Genomic DNA, 18512 nt, shown 5'->3' on the forward strand with positions numbered 1-18512 from the left:
CCAAAGAGGGAGCTGAAGCTGAGACCTTAGAGGAGCACTGCGTGGTGCCTTCCTTTCCTTGGTTTGCTCACCTAGCCTTCTTCCACAACACAGTACAGTTCAGAGGTTACCCCCCCCCCCCCCCCTAGACTGGGCCCGCCTCTATCAATTAAAGTACAGGAAATTCCCTGCAGATGTGCTTGGGTACGTCAGGTTGACAGTCCAGTTGTGCAGAGAGCCCAGGGGAACGACTCTAGTACTGATGTGGCTGTCCACACCTGCAGCCTCGTCTTCTCGCCTCCTAACCCTAACCTTAAGCTGTAACACCTTCATAACTGTCACTCTGCCTATTCCTCAGTTTCCTTGCCTGTGAGATGGTTGGTGCTTATAATATCTTCCCAAGGCTTCTGTGCGGTACAGTTGAAGCGTGTGATACACAATAAAGCACCACACCAGCTAAGGAGAAATTGGTGTTGGCTTTACACTTACTGTCTCTTACTAGTGTGTTCTAACAGGTGTGTGTCTTGGGGAGCACAGGCTGTGGCCCACATTCTTGGTGAGTGTGCTGTTTCTCGGCTTTGGTATTGCCACTTCCCTTGCTTTCTCTCTAGATGTTTCTGTCCTGATGCTTTGGGTCTGCATGTAATGTAGAATTTTACGTTGCATTTTTAAACACATCTTGAAGATCCTGTTTTACAGTTATTTCCATTGGAGTAGCTATCTTCTTCCCTTTCCTATTGACCCATCCTCAGGTTGTTTCTTCTTTCTCACCCATAATCTGGAAATACTGTTTTTCATGGTACTCTTAAATATTTGAACATGCTTAAGTTTACGTTTTTAAGTGATCTAATGCTTTGTTTCAGGAGATTTTTTTATGAATCAGAGTTGGGCTTAATGAAGTTATTTTAATTTTAGGGTAAGAGAAAAAGAGATGCTCAGAAGAAAGTAAGACACACTGGGTGGTGGTGGTGCACACCTTTAATCTCAGCACTCAGAAAGCCCAGGCAGGCAGCTCACTGTGAGTGTGAGACTTGCCTGGTCTACAAGTGCTAGTTCCAAAGCTAAAGAGAAACCCTGTCTCAAAAAACCATAAATAAATAAATTAAAAAAAAAAAAAAAGACAGGCATATCCAAAAGCATGAGCGTGGCCTTCAGAGGAGTCAGGTTCCCACCATAAATGGTTACTTATTTTACTAAACCTTTAGCATAACCAGGTGACTCAACACCTGTAACCCCAGGTGAGAAGGTTAGCACAATTTTGAGGACAATCTGAATGACACCTTCTCTCCATAAAATATAACTTTACGCACTGGAGAGGTCTCAGGGGTTAAGACATTGACTGCTCTCCAGAGGTTCAGGATGGCAGTTTGCAGACATACACATACACTGATATACATATAGTCAAAACATCATACAAAATAAAAGTTTTTAATAAAAAAGCAAAACTTTAAAAATATTTTAATGATCGGAATATATTGTATGCAATTTTTAAAGAATTAATAACTTTAAAAAATAAGTTTTGTTGTTTTTGTTTTTTGAGACAGGGTTTCTCTGTAGCTTTGGAGCCTGTCCAAGCCTGTCCTGGAACTAGCTCTTGTAGATCAGGCTGACCTCAAACTCACAGAGATCCACCTGCCTCTGCCTCCTGATTGCTGGGATTAAAGGCATGCGCCACCACCACCCAGTGAAGTTTTTTTGTTTGTTTGGTTTTTAAGATTTATTTACTATATATACAGTGTTATGCCTGTGTATATGCCTGCATGCTGGAAGAGGGCACCAGACCTCATTACAGGTGGATGAGCCACCGTGTGGGTGCTGGGAATTGAACTCAGACCTCTGGGAAAGCAGCCAGTGCTCTTAACCTCTGAGGCACCTCTGCAGCCCAAAGAATAAAGTTTCTTAAAAAAACAAAACTTAACCAAACCAAAATAAGGTTGGTATGGTTTAGGGGAGATTGTTTGTGACAGGGTTTCACTAAACCATTCTTGCTTTGAGCTCACTATTTAACCAAGGATGATCTTGAACTTCTGATCTTCTCACTCCTTAAATGCTAAGAACACAGCTGTGCACAGTCTGCACCCAGTTAAGGTGCAGGGATCAAACCTGAGCTTTATCAAGCAAGCACGTAACCAAGCTGCATCCCCAGAATTCTTCCCTAACAGTAAAACGTGGATGCAAAACTAAAAGTTGTGTAGATTTAGTTAAGTGTCGTGCTTTTGTGGAGTTTGGTGATAGTTTTGTTTGTGATGCTAGGGTAGGACATGCTAGGCAAGTGCTTGACTGCTGGGTTACATCTCCAGCCCTCTTTATTCTTTCTACTTTTCATTCTGTGACAGGGTCTCAAGTTGCTCAGGATACGCTTACCTCAGCCTCCTGATTAGCTGAGATTAGAGGCTTGTGCCACCATGTCCAGGTCTTTTGGTGTTCGTTTTATTTTCCCACAATATTGGATTTATCTTCAGTCTTTCTCTTTTGTGTGTTCTGTTTATATGCCATTTCAGACCAAGTGTGTCGGTAGTAAACATTCCGAGTTTTTGTGTGCTGCTGTATTTATTACTGTCACCTCTCATTTGAATAATTTAGTAAACTTAGAATTCTAAATTCACGATAATTTTATCGCTTACCACCAGGCTGTCTTACATCTTTCAACTGGATTTTGTGCCTTAAGCATTAAATATTTTTTTAAAATATTTATTTATTTGTTATATTATTTGTATAGCATTCCTTCCACGTGTGCCTGCAAGCCAGAAGGGGGCGCCAGCTCTCATCATAGATGGCTGTGAACCACCATGTGGTTGCTGGGAATTGAACTCAGGACCTCTGGAAGAGCAGTCAATGCTCTTAACCTCTGTGCCATCTCTCCAGCCCCCAAGCATTAAATATTAAGACAGAAAATGGATGAGGCATGGTGGCATATGCCTTTAATTGCAGCACTTGGTGGGCGGGAGCATAGGCCCTCACAGGTCTGCGAGTTCCTGATCAGCCTGGTTGTACATAGTTTCCAGACCTGTCAGAGCTACATAGTGAGACTATCTCAAGAAGGAAGAGAAGAGAGAGGAAAGAAAAATGGAAAACTAATAGAGCTAAGGAAATAGTTCAACGGTAGAACTCTTGCCTGGTATGCACAAGGCCCTAAGTTTGACGTCCTCTCCCTGACCCAGGACCAAAAAGGAAGGAACGACAATGAGAGAAACCAGTAAAAGGACAGGCTGCCCAGCCCTATGTGATGTTCCTAGTTTCTCCCTTCTTGAGTTCCCTGCTAGCTTAAGCAGGAACATCTACTGGCATTCGATGACAGGAAGGTCTTGTCCTCTCTGCGGCCACCGCTGAGTGACCACTCTGGCTTGACTCCAGCTCTTGCATTTGGTCAGTCAGGGAGTTGGATGGGGCTTGTTCATGGTGGCCTCTCTCTCTCTCTCTCTGAATAGAAACTGCCCCTGTTTGTCACCTGTCTTCACTGCTAAATAACCCCAGGAACAGGCTTGTGGGCAGTGAATGATTTATATGACCTTTCGGAGAGAGAGGTTTAGTGGAGGCTGAGAAGTACAAAAAGCATAGATCAGTCCAGGAATGGGGGCTCACATCTCTAATTCTTCTGCTTAGGATGCAGGCGCAGGTGGATCTTTTGAATTCAATACCAGCCTTGTATACATACAGAGTTCCAGGCCATGCATAGCTTACACAGTGAGACAGTCTCAAAACATAAAAAGTAGGTTAAGTTTCTATACTCAGAATCATGTTTTCTGAAGAATTGACAAGACTTTTATTTATTTTCCCATTTCCTGAGGCAAGGGGTTGAAGAGGTTCTGTCTGTGGGCACCCCATCTATCTACAGTTGATCAGGCTCCCCACCCAAGTCAGTCTTACTCTGATTTGGGAGTTCCCAGATCTCTGGGTATCTGCCTATGCCTCATGGTTGTTGCTGCTCCACAAGGGAGCCTCATTCTTTCTGCTCTTCATTTCCTCTCAGCTTTGCCCCAAGTTGAGTCTTTCCTAGGTCCCTTCTTTCTTTCTCTTGCCGTTGTTCACAGTGAAAAGGCCATCTGGGCAGAGCCATCAGCTGTGTTGCTACAGGTCTCTTTTCCTGAGGCCTGATTACTTCTTTTGGGACAGCCTGAGTAGAAGGTGGTTGGTGAGTGGGCAGGAGGCTCCAGTCATGTGTGTGTGTGTGTGTGTGTGTATGTATGTATGTGTCTGTCTCTCCCTCTCTCGCTTATTTCCTCAGGAGATGCCTTCTGCAAGAGATTCTCACACCCAGAAACCCCACAGTGATCAAGGGGCACCTGCTAGCACAGGGGTAGGAATGTGGGTCTTATTTCCATAAAGGCCACTCCTTAGCTCCTTAATGTCTACTATGATGGGGCTTTGTTTTGTTGTTTTGAGCAGCCATTCTGGGCTCTGGGGGTCCCCAACTGACATTGATCCCTGCACAAACTGTCTTCCTCATGGGGCTCAGGAAGATAGGCTGTCACCCCCTGCAAGAACACCTAGGAGCACCAGGTCCTTTCTGTGCCCCCCGCCCCCCACTTCCCGTGTATCAATCTTATCTACCTCAATTCAGTCTCTTTTCACTCTGAATTCTTGAATCTCTACTTAGACCTTCCCAGAGGACAGCCATGGCATGCACTGACCCTTGGGGAGCAGCTTTCTGCCTTTGAGTTTCTTGCAGCTGATGTAAAATCCAGATCAGATGCTACTTGGCAAGAGGGGAAGGCATCAGAGAATGTGGAACGAGTTCAGGGGGTAGTGGGGAGGCAGGAAGTAAAAGCCTGTGGCCTGGTTCTCTGAACAGTCTCTGATGCAGAAAGGGAATTCCTATGCTACCTGCACAGAGCATGCCCTTCACCCTAGGGTCTCAGCGTCCCCCACATACACTTGAGGGTTTCCTGACCACACCTGAGTCCTCTAGCCAGCGCTAAGCACGGGCCTACAGACCTCACAAGATGCAGACTCCGACGAGAACACACGATAGCCCACAGCTTGCAACCATTTTGCCAAGCCGGTGTCAAGTGGGGCTACTGTAGTCCCTTCACAAAGTTCACCAGGTGCTTCCTTTTTTAAAAATTCCTCTTATATATTACATCCCAACCACAGTGTCCCCTTCCTCCTCTCTTCCTGTGGTTGTTTGAAAGAAAACAACCCCAAAAGGAGTGCCACTCTTAGTAGGCGTTTCTTGTTGGAGGAAGTGTGTCACAGTGGGTGCAGACTTTGAGGTCTCACATGCTCAAGCCATGACCAGTGAGACAGACTACTTCTGCTGCCTGTGAGTTAAGATGTAGAACTCTCAGCTCCTTCTCTAGCACCATGTCTGCCTGCGTGCTGCCTTGCTGTCTGTCTTGATGGTAGTGGACTAAACCTCTCAACTGTAATCGAGCCACCACAATTAAATGTTTTTCTTTAGAAGACTTGCCTTGGTCACGGTGTCTCTTCATGGGAATGGAAAACCTAAGACACCTCCCAGCCCCTCCCCCCATCTTTCCTCTCCCCCAGATCCACTCCTCCTCTGTTTCCCTTCAGAAAACAGCGGGCCTCCCAGGGATATCAACCAAACATGGCATCATATCAAGTTACAATAAGATTAGGCACATTCTCTCATATTGTGAGATATGATCGTGTGAGATATGAGGTATGTGAGGCTGGATCCCCAGGAGGAGGAAAAGGGTCCCCAAAGCAGGCAAGAGTCAGAGACATCCCTGTTTCCACTGTTAGGAGTCCCACACCAAGCTACACAGCTATAACAACCATGTGACCCATACAGGCTCCCTGATCGTTGGCTCAGTCTCTGAGCCCTTATGAGCCCCGATTAGTTGATTCTGTGGACTGTGTTTTGCTTTGTTTTGTTTTGTGGTGTCCTTGATGCTCATATGATTCCCCTTCAGTTCTTTCACAGGACTCCTTGAGCTCCATCTGATGTTTGGCTGTGGGTTTCTGCATCTGCTCTAATCAGATGGTGCATATAAATTTATAAACATGGGGCTGGAGAGATGGCTCAGTGGTTAAGAGCACTGCAAAATATCTTCCTCTAATATCTAATATTGACTAGATTTTATTTAATCAAACCAGAATTTTTCTCTTTTTTTTTAAAGATTAAGTGTGTGTGTGTGTGTGTGTGTGTGTGTGTGTGTGTGTGTGTTGATTAATATGGATGCTTGTGCTTGGTGCCTGGAGAGTCCTTGGAACAGGTTACAAGACGGTTATAAACTGTCGTGTAAGTGTGAGGAGCCAAACCTGAGTCTTCTGCAAAAGCAGCAAGTGCTCTTAATCACTGAGCCATCTCTCCAGTCCCTAGAAAATTTAGATAAGTTAGTCAAATTTCCCTTGGCCACTGATACATCTGAGCTAATTTCTGCTTTAACTTACCATAATTATTTATTTTTCTTGTTTCTTCCCTTTTTGGCACTAGGTAGGGTTGATGGCAGAGAATTATGTTTTCTTTAATCTTTTTTTCATGTCTATGTTTTTGTAAGTTAACAGTTCTGTCTTAAAAGCCGGGCGGTGGTGGTGCATGCCTTTAATCTCAGCACTCGGGAGACGAGCAGGCGGATCTCTGTGAGTTCGAGGCCATCCTGGTTTACAAAGGCTGCTAGCTCCAGACCCCAAAGCTACAGAGAATGGGGGGGGGGGGAGTTCTGTCTTGCTTTACGGTTACAAATTGCTTAAATGACTATGTACATTTTTAAAAGCCATGGCTGGTATAAGTCAGCACCTTGGCCCTAAGATTCCTCTTGGTCTTCTTCCTGTATGTCTTCCTGAACCAGTCTTTTCCATAGTTGTTTGAAAGGAGCTTTTTTCATTCTTGCTCTATAGTGTGATTTAATAATAATCTGTTTTCTGATCACTTGACTAGTGCCAACTTCCTCTCATTTTGGTTTAGTTTAGTTTTGTTGTTGTTGTTGTTGCTGTCATTGTTCTTTTTGTCGTTGTTTTATTTTTTTGATGGCTTCATATAGAGTGTGCTGACCTGATGGGGCTTTATACAGAGCATGCTGGCCTGGGGGGCGGAGCTTCCTATAGAGCATGCTGGCGGGGTGGGGGTGGGGCTTCATATAGAGCGTGCTGACCTGAGGGGGTCTTCATAGACAGTGCTGGCGAGGGTGGGGTGGGGTGGGGTGGAGAGCATCCTTCAATTAGAGCTTGCTGGCGTGGGGGGTGGGGGGACTTGACCTTGAACTCCTGATCCACCTACCTCTTCCCCAAGTACTGGGATGAGCAGATGTGTCTTAGCAACGCTGTACCTCAGTCTGTGGCATTTATTTTTATCTTTTAATAAGGTATTTTATGAAATTTGTTTTGCTTTTTGAGACAGGTTTCTCTTTGTAGTCCTGACTGTCCTGGAACTCACTCTGTAGACCAGGCTGGCCTTGAGCTCACAGAGATCCTCCTGCTTCTGCCTCCCAAGTGCTGGGATTAAAGGCATGCAACACAACCGCCTGGCCTTCTTCTGTGTGTGTGTGTGTGTGTGTGTGTGTGTGTGTGTGTGTGTGTGTGTGTGCTACACATGTGCAGGTCCCCATGGAGGCCAAAAGAAGTCATCGGGTACCGTGTAGCTCAAGTTATAGGTGGTTGTGAGCTGCCCGACATGGGTTCTGAGGTTCTGAGAACTGAACCCTTGGGTCTCCCAGAAGAGCATCACATAGTTTACCCAAAGGCCATCTTTCCAGCCCCTTTGGTTTTAACTGATAATTTGCTTTCCTGGTCTGCAGGTTTATGATTTTTGTCCCTTGTGCCTTCCTTTGTGCAAGTCTGGGATTCATCCATCTGTCTTCCTTGTTGGGTTCCTTAATTCTGATACTTTAGTTTGAATTCGCCTTTAAACTTAAATTCTTACTAATAATTTCCTCAAATGATCTTTGAGAAAGTTTTTTTGTCTTGAGCACTTAAGGTACCCAGTGATTTTAGCTTCTGTGTTTACTGTTTTTAGAAGTTACATTGTATTTTTATGCCTGTATAATGTTCTTTACTCAGTATCTTATGTTTTTAATTCTTCCTTTTCTTTTTTTTTTAATATTTATTCATTATGTATACAATATTCTGTCTGTGTGTATGCCTGCAGGCCAGAAGAGGGCACCAGACCCCATTACAGATGGTTGTGAGCCACCATGTGGTTGCTGGGGATTGATTGAACTCAGGACCTCTAGGAAGAGAGGCAATGCTCTTAACCTCTGAGCCATCTCTCCAGCCCTAATTCTTCCTTTTCTATCTTATGATCTTATAATACATATTTAAGTTTTAATTCTTTTACCTGAATTTTCAGAAGTTTGAGTGAACCCATGTTGGAAGGGATTTCTCTACAGTCCCAGGATAAGGCTTTGTCCCCCTGCAACAGATCCCGCATCACCTCTAGTACCCTTGACCTGTTAGGATCCAACAGCTGATCCACTTGTACCCTTGACCTGTTAGAATCCAACAGCTGATCCACTTGTACCCTTGACCTGTTTAGAATCCAACAGCTGATCCACTTGTACCCTTGACCTGTTAGAATAAACAGCTGATCCACTTGTATCCTTGACCTGTTAAAATCCAACAGTTGATCCACTTGTACCCTTGACCTGTTAGGATCCAACAACTGATCCACTTTAGGTTTACACCTCACACCTGTACTCTGACCCTGGAAAACAGTGACACCCAGAGCACTCTTCTTAGAGTCAGACCCAGGCTTTGCTCGTGGCTGTTCTATGTCAAGAGCACACTGGTTTCCTTCACAGACCTCGTCGGTACAGGGCTTGCCTGACAAGGGCAGCCACTTGAGAACATAAGGGACTCAGTGCCTTTGGCAAATACAGACACATAACTCTCAGGGTGACTGTAAGTTAAGAGAACTAAAGTTGACAGGCTAGAGTGTTTTTCAGCATCACAAAGACTCTAAGGAGGTTTTAAAAGGAAGTATAAAATGACAGGTAAAAATCCTCTACAGTGTTCTGATTTCAAAAGGCCAGGCCAGTACTCATAGGAACTGTGTACGTCCAGGAAGAGTCTGACCTCGTATCCTTTCTCTTCCAGGTGAGCATCTGTCTGGAATGCAACAGCAGCAAACTGCGGGGCCTGAAGCGGAAGTGGATCCGATGCTCAGCCCAAGCAACAGTGCTGCACCTGAAGAAATTCATCGCCAAGAAGCTCAATCTCTCCTCCTTCAATGAGGTAGCCATCAGCCAGAGAGCTGGGATGGGTCCTTCTCGCCTGTCTTGTTTGCTAAAATAACAGCCAAAAACATATATATCCCTTCTTTTTAATAGCCTTATTTGGAGATTTTTTTTTAAGAACGTTTTAATTAGGTTTATTGTGTGCATGTGTGTACATGTGCAGTGGCACTTGCACGGAGATCAGAGGACAGCTTACAAAAGTCAGTTCTCTCCCTCCACTATGGAGATCCTGGAGATTAAACTCAAAGGTTGTCAGGCTTGGCAACAAAGTTCCATTACCCACTGAGCCATTTTGCTGGCCCCATATATAAATCAGTGTTGAATTAGGAGCGGCGGGGCTGCGTCCCCAATACCCCGGCCGCTTGGCTAGCTCATGCCCGAAATAACAACACACAAACTGTATTCATTTAAGAACTGCTTGGCCCATGAACTCTAGCCCTTACAGGCCAATTCTCGCAACTGGACTAGCCCATTTCTAATGATGTGTGTAAGCACCCCAAGGTGCGCTTACCGGGAAGATTTTAGCCTAAGTCCATCGTGGGTTGCAGCTGCCTGGGAGAGCAGAGCATGGCGGCTGTCTGGTCCCTCTGGAAGCAGGGCAGAGTCTGACCTCACTTCCTCTTCCGCCCGGAATTCTATTCTGTTTACTCCTCCCATCTATGTTCTAACCTATCAGGGCCAGCCAAGCAGTTTCTTTTATTGCTCAGCCAATGAAATCAACAGATTGATATGACACTCCCACATCAAATCAGTTTTTGTTTGTTTGTTTAATTTATTTATTTTATTCTATTTATTTATTTTTGTTTTTTGAGACAGGGTTTCTCTGTGTAACTCGCTTTGTAGATCAGGCTGACCTAAGTAAGACTCACAGAGATCTGCCTGCCTCTGGCCCCCCTCCCTCCCCAGTGCCGGAGTTAAAAGCATGTGCCACCACTGCCCAGCAGAAACTAGTTTTTCATAAAAGATAGGTTTGTTTATTTATTTAATGTTTCCCCTGCATGCGTATGTACGGTGTGCATGCCGGTGCACGCAGAGGTCAAAAGAGGGCCTCAGATCCCCTGGAACTGGAGTTACAGACATTTGTTGGCCACCATGTGGGCAGAGCGCTCTTAGTCACTGAGCTAGTCATTTTTCTAGCTCCTTCTTTGAAAAATTTAATAAAAAAAATCAAATCTTAATTTGTGTTTTCTATCCCGTCAGGTAGTATGGAAAGAAATAACAGTGAAAAGCAGAGATTAGATTGTCTGAGCATAAGTTACAGTTGCACATAAGAAAGAACTCTGGGTTTTGTGTCTGTGTGTGTAGGAGCAGAGGTATCTGTGAGCTGAGGCCAGAGGAGGATGTTGTGTCCTGCTCTTTCACTCTCTGCCTCTCCCTGAATCTGGAGCCTGGCTGGCAGCCCCATTTCATAATCCTTCTAGCTCTGTTCTTCCGTAACAGTGGGGTTACAGACTCATGCATAATCATGCCCAGCTTTTTTTGTTGGTTTGTTTTTGTTTTGTTCTGTTTTTTGAGACAGGGTTTCTCTGCAGCAGCTCTGATGTCCTAGAACTCTCTGTAGACCAGGCTGACTTTGAGCTCACAGAGATCCGCCTACTTCTGCCTCCCAAATGCTGGGATTAAAGGCGTGCACCAACACTGCCTGGCTCATGCCCAGATTTTTAATGTGGGTGCTAGGATCTGGACTCAGAGCCTTATGTAGAACAAGGACTCTTAACTACTGAGCCATCTCTGTAATCCCAGAACTTTGTTTTTTAATTTAATGAATGGGTAGTGGTAGAGGTGGATATGACATGAAAACAAAGTAGAGCCAGAGACCCAGAGCTTGTGGGGGCTCATGACTGTTGTGCTCAGAAACAGGCTTGAGGAGCAGTCAGGCAAGAACAGCAGGACCTGGCCCTGCTGCGTTAAGGAAGGGTCAGTGATTCAGTGTTGCCTAAGAAGAATTCTGAGGCTGTGTGGAAAAGGACTTAGAAGGCACATAGACCCGGTCAAGACAGAAGGTCCGGCGTGTTGCCGCAGGTACATGTGAGTGTGACTGAGACTAGTTTGGAGAGTCATATACAGAGCTGTGCTAGCCACTGGACCAGTATCCCAGCAGGAGCTGTGGGTGAGACCCCACTGGAGGAAGGTCTTGACAGATGTAACATCTTAGGGATTTTGAAATGAAACATCTCAGATTATCTGCTAAGCCTAAACCCAGTGACAAGTGTCCTCATTAGTATGAAGTAGACGATTTTCGACACAGGTCAGGGGAAGCAGGATGAACGATGACAAACAGTGACTGAAATGACCTGGCCACAAGGCCCTAGAAGCTATAGGGCAAGAGGGTCTTCTTCAATCCATGTGCTGAAAACTCTGTTTCGGCCCCATGGTGCTGGGAGGCAGGGCATTTAAATCATGACCTGGTACCTGGGAAATCTTTTTTCTGCTTTATTACAGCATGCAGTGACAGCAAGTGCCTACGTTATGAGCAGAATTCCAGTCTCTAGCACATATTAACTGTTAACCAGTTATATTAACTGCTAACTGTGTTATATTAAAAATGTTAATATTTTGTTACGTTACTATTTTAACTGTTTATCGGTTGCCCAGTCTGCTATTTAATTATAGCCACACTGAACATTCCTGGCAGTTGTCACAGTGGTGTTTCAGAACTGTTCATCAAACCCAGGAGCCCATCACTCAGCTCTGAGCCAACCGTACAAGTGGTTGGGGAGAAGGTGGCAGACACAGAATGAGAACCTAACTTGACACTCACTACCAGGAGCCCACAGGGAAAAGCAAGTCTAGATTTGGTTTATTTGGGAAGTAGGTAGAGGGGAGCCTTGGATCCTGTGAAGGTAGAGATGTTCATCTTGACTTTAAGTGGCTTCTATGCGCTGTACAGAACCGGGGACATCAGGCAGTTCAAGGGGAGGCTGCCTCTCATGTGCAGGGATATTTCTCCATGAAGACCATTAAGAAGTGAAGCATTTTCTTTGCAACTGCTGTCAGCTCCTGAGTATCCCAGGTGGATCTCACACTTCTCTCAGAGCCCTGCAGTCCCCAATGCTGTGTGAAGTGTAGGGAGCACTGTCCTAGACATTGGATGAGGAGGGGAGTCATAGGAACTGGATGAGGGCATCATGCCTTGCTGGGACAGTGGTTTATATGCACCTGTGAAATGTACACACCACTTAGTAAAGATGACAGCAGTCAGGTGAGCTCTCGTGGACGCAAAGCCTGGTTTTCCACTCATCACTGTCTATAAGAAACACTCCTTACGGCCTGTGAGAACAGCCTCTCTCCCCTGCCTAGGGAGATAACAGTACCATCTGGGTCATCGTTTCACACATGTAGGGAAATAAAAATTAAAAAGCAGACAGTGAGACGTCACCATGCCCCTCCTCAGGCACCATCTGCAGATATGTAAGGGCCTGGAGCAGTGGGGGCCGGTGTTGTCAGGTACACCTCCTTGCAGACTGACGGACAGGGTACATAACCCATGCCATAGTAATCTAGTCTAATGGGAACATGTATATAAGATGAGGCAAAGGAGCCTGAAGCTGCTCTAAGTAGTAAAGTCTATTACATAAGTAAGAAAGAGTCCAAGTCATGGTGAAAACTGTATGTGAAGAAGGCCTTGTGTGTTCTGTGTGCATAAGGTCCTATGTACTCCGTATGGACCAGGCCCTGTGTGTTCTGTGTGCATAAGGTCCTATGTACTCCGTATGGACCAGACCCTGTGTGTTCTGTGTGCATAAGGTCCTATGTACTCCGTATGGACCAGGCCCTGTGTTCTGCATGTTAAGAGGAATTGTCGTGTGACTTCCCACCTTGCTGTCTGGGTAACCTGGAGTCCCTGCTGTAGCTTACTGAACCATTGCTGGTGGGTGAACACAGGAATTTACATTTCACTACCAGGTAGGGGAGGACAATGAATTGAGGTGCAATACGTGGGATCCAGCAGTGGGTCCACCTGTGATGCTTCCAGGACTTCATTAGAGAAGCCCAGAACTGGGGTAGGGACAAGCCAGGATCATTGATGCTCAGAGCAACCAGACTGAGCCTCTTGGGACCACTGCAACACAGCCGTGAAGTACACCACTATATCTTTGACCCCCTGAAGAAGTTTTGGTCTTAACAGAAATGTTCTTTTTCTGTTATAACTCATGTTTGCAGCTGGCTTCTATATTGGATGATGCAGGTAAGTGAGTAAGCAGACAAGCCACCTTCCCACATGGCTGGGGAGGGGCTTGTTTAGGAACACGTGAGAGTATTGTTCATATTATCACTGTTGGCCTCACTCAAAAGGTAGGTTGTATATGTGCCTAACTGAAGCCCCTTCTCCCACCAGCTGGACATTTTATGCAACGAGGAGATCCTGGGCAAGGACCACACTCTCAAGTTCGTGGTTGTTACGCGGTGGAGATTCAAGGTGAGACCGGGTGGTTCTTCCGATGCCGGGTTTGAGACAGACTCTTGGTCCATACTTGCTGTGCGTGTCTTCTATTGCAGACACTCTGAGCAGCTGTCTTTCTGGAACCATCTACCGAGCCAGGGTGTTTGCTCACCACCCCACTCAGTCCCCTGAGTCCCCAGTGGAGCAAACTTTCAAACTTTTGGGTACCTTTCTGAATCAGGAACTGGTATTACGGTCCCTGCCTAGGACCAGAATGCAGCTCTTCCACCTCTGGTCATGGTGCTGCCCAGGAAGAAGGGGATGCAGACAACTGGGTCAGCCAAAGACCAGGAGGACCAGGGCAAGGGTTGAGAAGTATAAGAAACTGCACAGGAAAGACCAGAGCTAGTGTGGTAGGCAGGAGGAACAACCTGAAGTTCTGGCTACACAGGCCCTGCCGTGAGCCCCAAACACCACCCAGGTTACCACTGGGTCACCTGAGGCCAGTGACGATTACGCCTCGTCCCCAGAACTGGACTCAGCTGTGGCGTTGCTGGTGCAGTGTGGGGCCCCTCCTACTTCCCTCAGCCACCTTTCTTTTGTCTTACAGAAGGCGCCCCTCCTGCTACACTACAGACCCAAGATGGACTTGCTGTAAGCCCAGCCAGACTCAGCCCACACCCAATGCTCTACATGGCAAAATGTGCCGTGGAATGTTGCCTCTGGGTGCCATGTGGACCAGATTTCTGAATAGAGAATATTTATAACTTTTGTATGAGAGAATCCACTCCCAACAAGACACTACCAGCACGTGTTTACAGAGGATGAAAACACTTCGCAGTTCGCTCCTCTCTGCTTCAGGTCCACAGGCCAGAGAACAAGTGAATCCGTGACCACACGCAGCGCCTCTGCTTGCTTTCCGGGGCTTGAGAATCTGAGTTCCTTTTGGCTTAATTTGTGGATTAGGTTTCATTATAAGCCTCAGAAACACTTGTGCTTTCATTAAGTCCTTCCTAAGTTATTGAAAGTCTTTTCATGGTATGTATTTATGTTGCCTTTAGCTTCCTGAAGACTGAAGAGATATATAAAAATTTAATTTAAAGTATACCCAAAGAGGCTTGCAGTAATACTATTATTTAATTTCCCACCTTCTAGAGTATAGCAGAGGTCCATTCCCAAATTAGAGTCTTGTACTCTGTATCCTGGCTGGGCAAGGGGAGACCCTGCCTCAGTCCCCAGCGTCTTGTGGCTGCAGTTCCGGCCCCTCCGTAAACTCCGGCAAGTCGGGTGAAATGGCTGGTGCAGCGCTGGCTTGCTGAAGTCACCCCGGAAGTTCCTGCCCTTCCCTTTCTGTTTTCCTTCTGCTGGCAAGATGTGGTGGTGGCTGTTTGTCTTTCCAAACAGCACAAGCCCTCCTGTGGGGAGACCTTGTAAAGGCACTTGGGAGGTGACCTCTAACCTCCCCGTTCCTGGCAGTTGGTATTTCCAGGCTTGCCTTTCTGCTCATGGGGTTCACATCTTTTTCTTTTTTTTTTTTTTTACCCCTTTTTCAGGAAAAGTAATTGAGCAGCCTGCTCAGCAGACGTTTTCCCAGTCACAGGCAGGATACTGTTTGTGAACCTCCCACTTCACGTGTAATTTATTTGGTTTGGTTTGGTTTGGTTAGAGAGTAAACGCCAGCATATCCAGCTTTGTTCTCTCTTAAGGGGTATGAAGGCAAGAGCAAGGAGAAGGGATAATGGCCTGGGGTTCTCAGGGACCTCTCTCAGTCACTTCCTGCCCTCCCAGGCCCGTGGGAATCATAGAACCCTGTAATCCCAGGGTTACCTCTGCTCTTGGTGGGCAGAGGAGGATCTTAGTGTGTCCCTTGAGGCTAGGCTTTCTGCGTCTTCGCCTTAGCAACTGGAATTTTTCTTGCATTGCTTTGACAGTTGGGATTGGGTTTATCAGCACCCACTCTTCTACTTCCTCTTTCACTCACACAGTGTCAGAAGCAGCAACTCGTGAGACCTAATGTTCCTAAGGATAGAACATCCAAATTAACGGAATCCTTAATGTATGACCTTGTAAAACAAAAGCAAGCTCTTTGTTTGGAATTGATCAAAATTCACCTCTCTATTTGAGCCCAGGACTGTTTGGGCTATCAGTTTCCTGAGTTTGCTATTCATCCAAATCATTTCTAGAGTTACTACACAAGGGTTCATGCGTAAATATTACCTGTCTACCTCAGAACACAAGTGCTGCTGAAGCATCCGCAAGACCGTGTTCTCACCATGCAGTTACATTAGAATCTAGGTATTTCCCATGTGGTGAAACTAAAGAAGACTTAGACAGAGGCCTCCAAATTAAAATAAAGTTAATTTACAGTTCAGATCAAACTTAGTATGGCTGTATAATCTCATGATCTATATTTGTAACTTTGTAGCTACTTTGCTATGGTGCTAAGTTGATAGCTCTAAGTGTTCAGCGAGGCGGACATCACAACTGATGTCCTAGCTGGGCGCCGCCGCCCCAACAGCCCTGCTTCTGTCACCACGTTAACCTGATCAACCTCAGCAGCAAAAATGCCTATTTTTCTAAGATTCCATCATGCGCCTGTCTGCTCTGCAGGCAGCTTCCCGATGCCCTTCCGCCCTCTGGTCTGACCTGTAGCCTTACCTCGCTCCTAGATGAAGCAGAGTGAGCTTGCGTCAGATGGAAGCTCTGGGCGCCTCGTTTCCCTCCTGCCAAGCTCCATGTGACATCCAAGGCTGAATTTTATTTTTCCAGCATGAACATGAGGATCAGTTAGTGATTGGTCCTGTCCAGCTTTCTCAGCAGGCGGAGCTCCTGTGAAGTTGTTTTCATAGCTGCCGATGCTAGAAACCCAATGCATCCAACCGGCAGCCCCGGGACCAGCCTCCCAGCACGTGGTCTCGCTCAGTACCATTTTCACGAAAATAGAAATCTCAGATAGAATATATAATATTGAATTTAAGATTTGGGGGGTTAAAAAAAGAAAACTTAACTTTATAAAATTATTTATTCTATTTTAAGCCTTCTATCATATTTTCCCATCCAGTTGTTTGGTTTCTGTGGTCCAGCTTTATTTACAGGCATATAAGATAAAATTGTGAGATGTTTTGCAAGCTTCTTTTACTTTTTGTAGCCTTTGGTTTGTATGTTTTTATAGGGATGAAGAGCATTTTTATGCTTTTGTGCAATAGGTTCCAACATGCATTTATTAGAGTGTGTTTAAATTGTGATCTAGCATCGATTCTACTAAATTGAAAGGGAATATAGGTGGAATTTCGATATCTGTGCATTCAGCTATTTGGTTTTGCCTTTTTCACTGTTATTATTATAAGAATGCTGTTACTGAGAGTGTGTGTGCGTGCGTCCGTGTGTGTGTGTGTGTGTGTGTGTGTGTGTGTGTGTGTGTGTGTGTAGATATGTTCCATCAATATTAAAAGATAAGCAGCCAGGCAGGAAGTGACGAGGTTGGCACCATGCTAGGCTTGTGTCTACAGTGGGCACACCCAGTCCTTGAGCTGAGTCTGTGACTGGGCCATCCTGGGGGTTGGGATTTCATCGTCTCCACCTATCAACCTGGCAGTGCTGACCTTTACGGGCCTGCTGGTCCCTGATGCCTGCCCAGGCATCAGAATCTTTGGAGACTGGTGTGTTTTGTTTCTGAGGGCATACAGGGTGGTGTATCACAGTGCTCTGAAATGTATCGTTAGCTTAAATGTTCCAGGAATGAGCCAACTGAGTTCTGCTTTGTATATGGATATTGAATATGCTTCTAAAACACTGAAAGTAAATTTAGTGCAGATAGCGAAATCTCAATCTCTCTCTCTCTCTTTTCTCACACACACACACACACCACCACACACACACAATATGTCTGTTTCCTCAGGAAATCATTTAAACCCCAACACATCACATGTGACCTTAACATGAAAACAAAAGTTTTCTCTGCCTTGATATTAAATACACCAAGTAAATAAACTGGGATACATAGATTAGGAAAGCCACTTAATTGCACCACAGTCTGCATATCTCCATTCCTCCAGGTAGGAATTGCTACCATTCAGGCTCCCGTCAGAAACAGCTGTGTGGGACTGTGGTCCTCACGCCAGTGTTCACACCTGTTGTCACTTACTCCCACCCGAGAGCACATTTGGGGAAAGAACTGAAGTGTGTGTCACTAGCATGTGTCAGTTCTGGTTCTCAACTTGTACCAGACACGTTTTTTCCAAGTGAAAGTAACATCAGGTCACAGACAGCAGCACCATGTGCTCCCACCTTGGAATGCAGCCACAGCTAACAATTGTCATGGTGTATGAAATGATGCAGATTCATATTTTTGACTGTTTAATTTGAAAGTTTACATTTTTTATGATTGTGTTAGTGTGTAATTTTTGTACCATCAAGTGGCTAGTTTTTGTCTGAAATCTTTTTTGGAATATTGCTTAATGTTTTGATTTCACGATAGTGAAGCTTGTATTCAGTGTTTTGCCAATTAATATTATATGCTTGTAATAAAAGCAGAAGAAAAACTTAACTAAAATCTCCTGGACTGGAATTGTTTCACCTGAAGTACTTGTGCGCGTGCACAGCAGATAATGCGTTACGGAGTATGATCAGCCTTCTCCATCTGTAGGCTCAGTCATCCAGGGATGAAATAGTCATAAAAACACAGAATTTTTTTTTCCTGTTCTTATTCCCTAACTGATTTGAGTTGGTTTTGACTTTTGGGGTTTTTGAGACAGAGCCTCTCTGTGTAGTCCATGCTGCCCTGGAATTCTCTATGTAGACTGGACTGGCCTCAACTCACAGAGGTCCACCTGCTTCTCTGCCTCCTGAGTGCTGGGATTAAAGGTGTGGGCCACCATGCCGGGCCACAGTGTATAATTTACACAAATCACCTAAATTGATTTCAAGAATTCAAGAGGGTGTGCTATTAAAAAAACAAAAAAATTGGCTGGGGGCTGGAGAAATGGCTCAGAGGTTAAGAGCACTGGCTG

The 18512-nt window shown here is 45.4% G+C and overlaps 1 protein-coding gene across 5 annotated transcripts in view; it reads left to right on the plus strand.

Annotated features, from left to right (window-relative positions):
* Window positions 1-18069, plus strand: part of Pcgf3 (polycomb group ring finger 3) — a 47439-nt gene extending 29370 nt beyond the window's left edge. For all 5 annotated transcript variants that reach the window (XM_050155741.1, XM_050155740.1, XM_050155738.1 and 2 more), the window contains 3 exons: window positions 8980-9117; window positions 13459-13539; window positions 14114-18069. In XM_050155741.1, the coding sequence (XP_050011698.1) occupies window positions 8980-9117; window positions 13459-13539; window positions 14114-14161 (267 nt within the window). In that variant the 3' untranslated portion in view covers window positions 14162-18069. The remainder of the gene's footprint in view (window positions 1-8979; window positions 9118-13458; window positions 13540-14113) is intronic.
* Window positions 18070-18512: the final 443 nt, after the last annotated feature.

This window comes from Alexandromys fortis, unplaced genomic scaffold (assembly GCF_014885135.2).
Source record: "Alexandromys fortis isolate MF-2015 unplaced genomic scaffold, M_Fortis_MF-2015_v1.1 scaffold_87, whole genome shotgun sequence".
Taxonomy (NCBI): domain Eukaryota; kingdom Metazoa; phylum Chordata; class Mammalia; order Rodentia; family Cricetidae; genus Alexandromys; species Alexandromys fortis.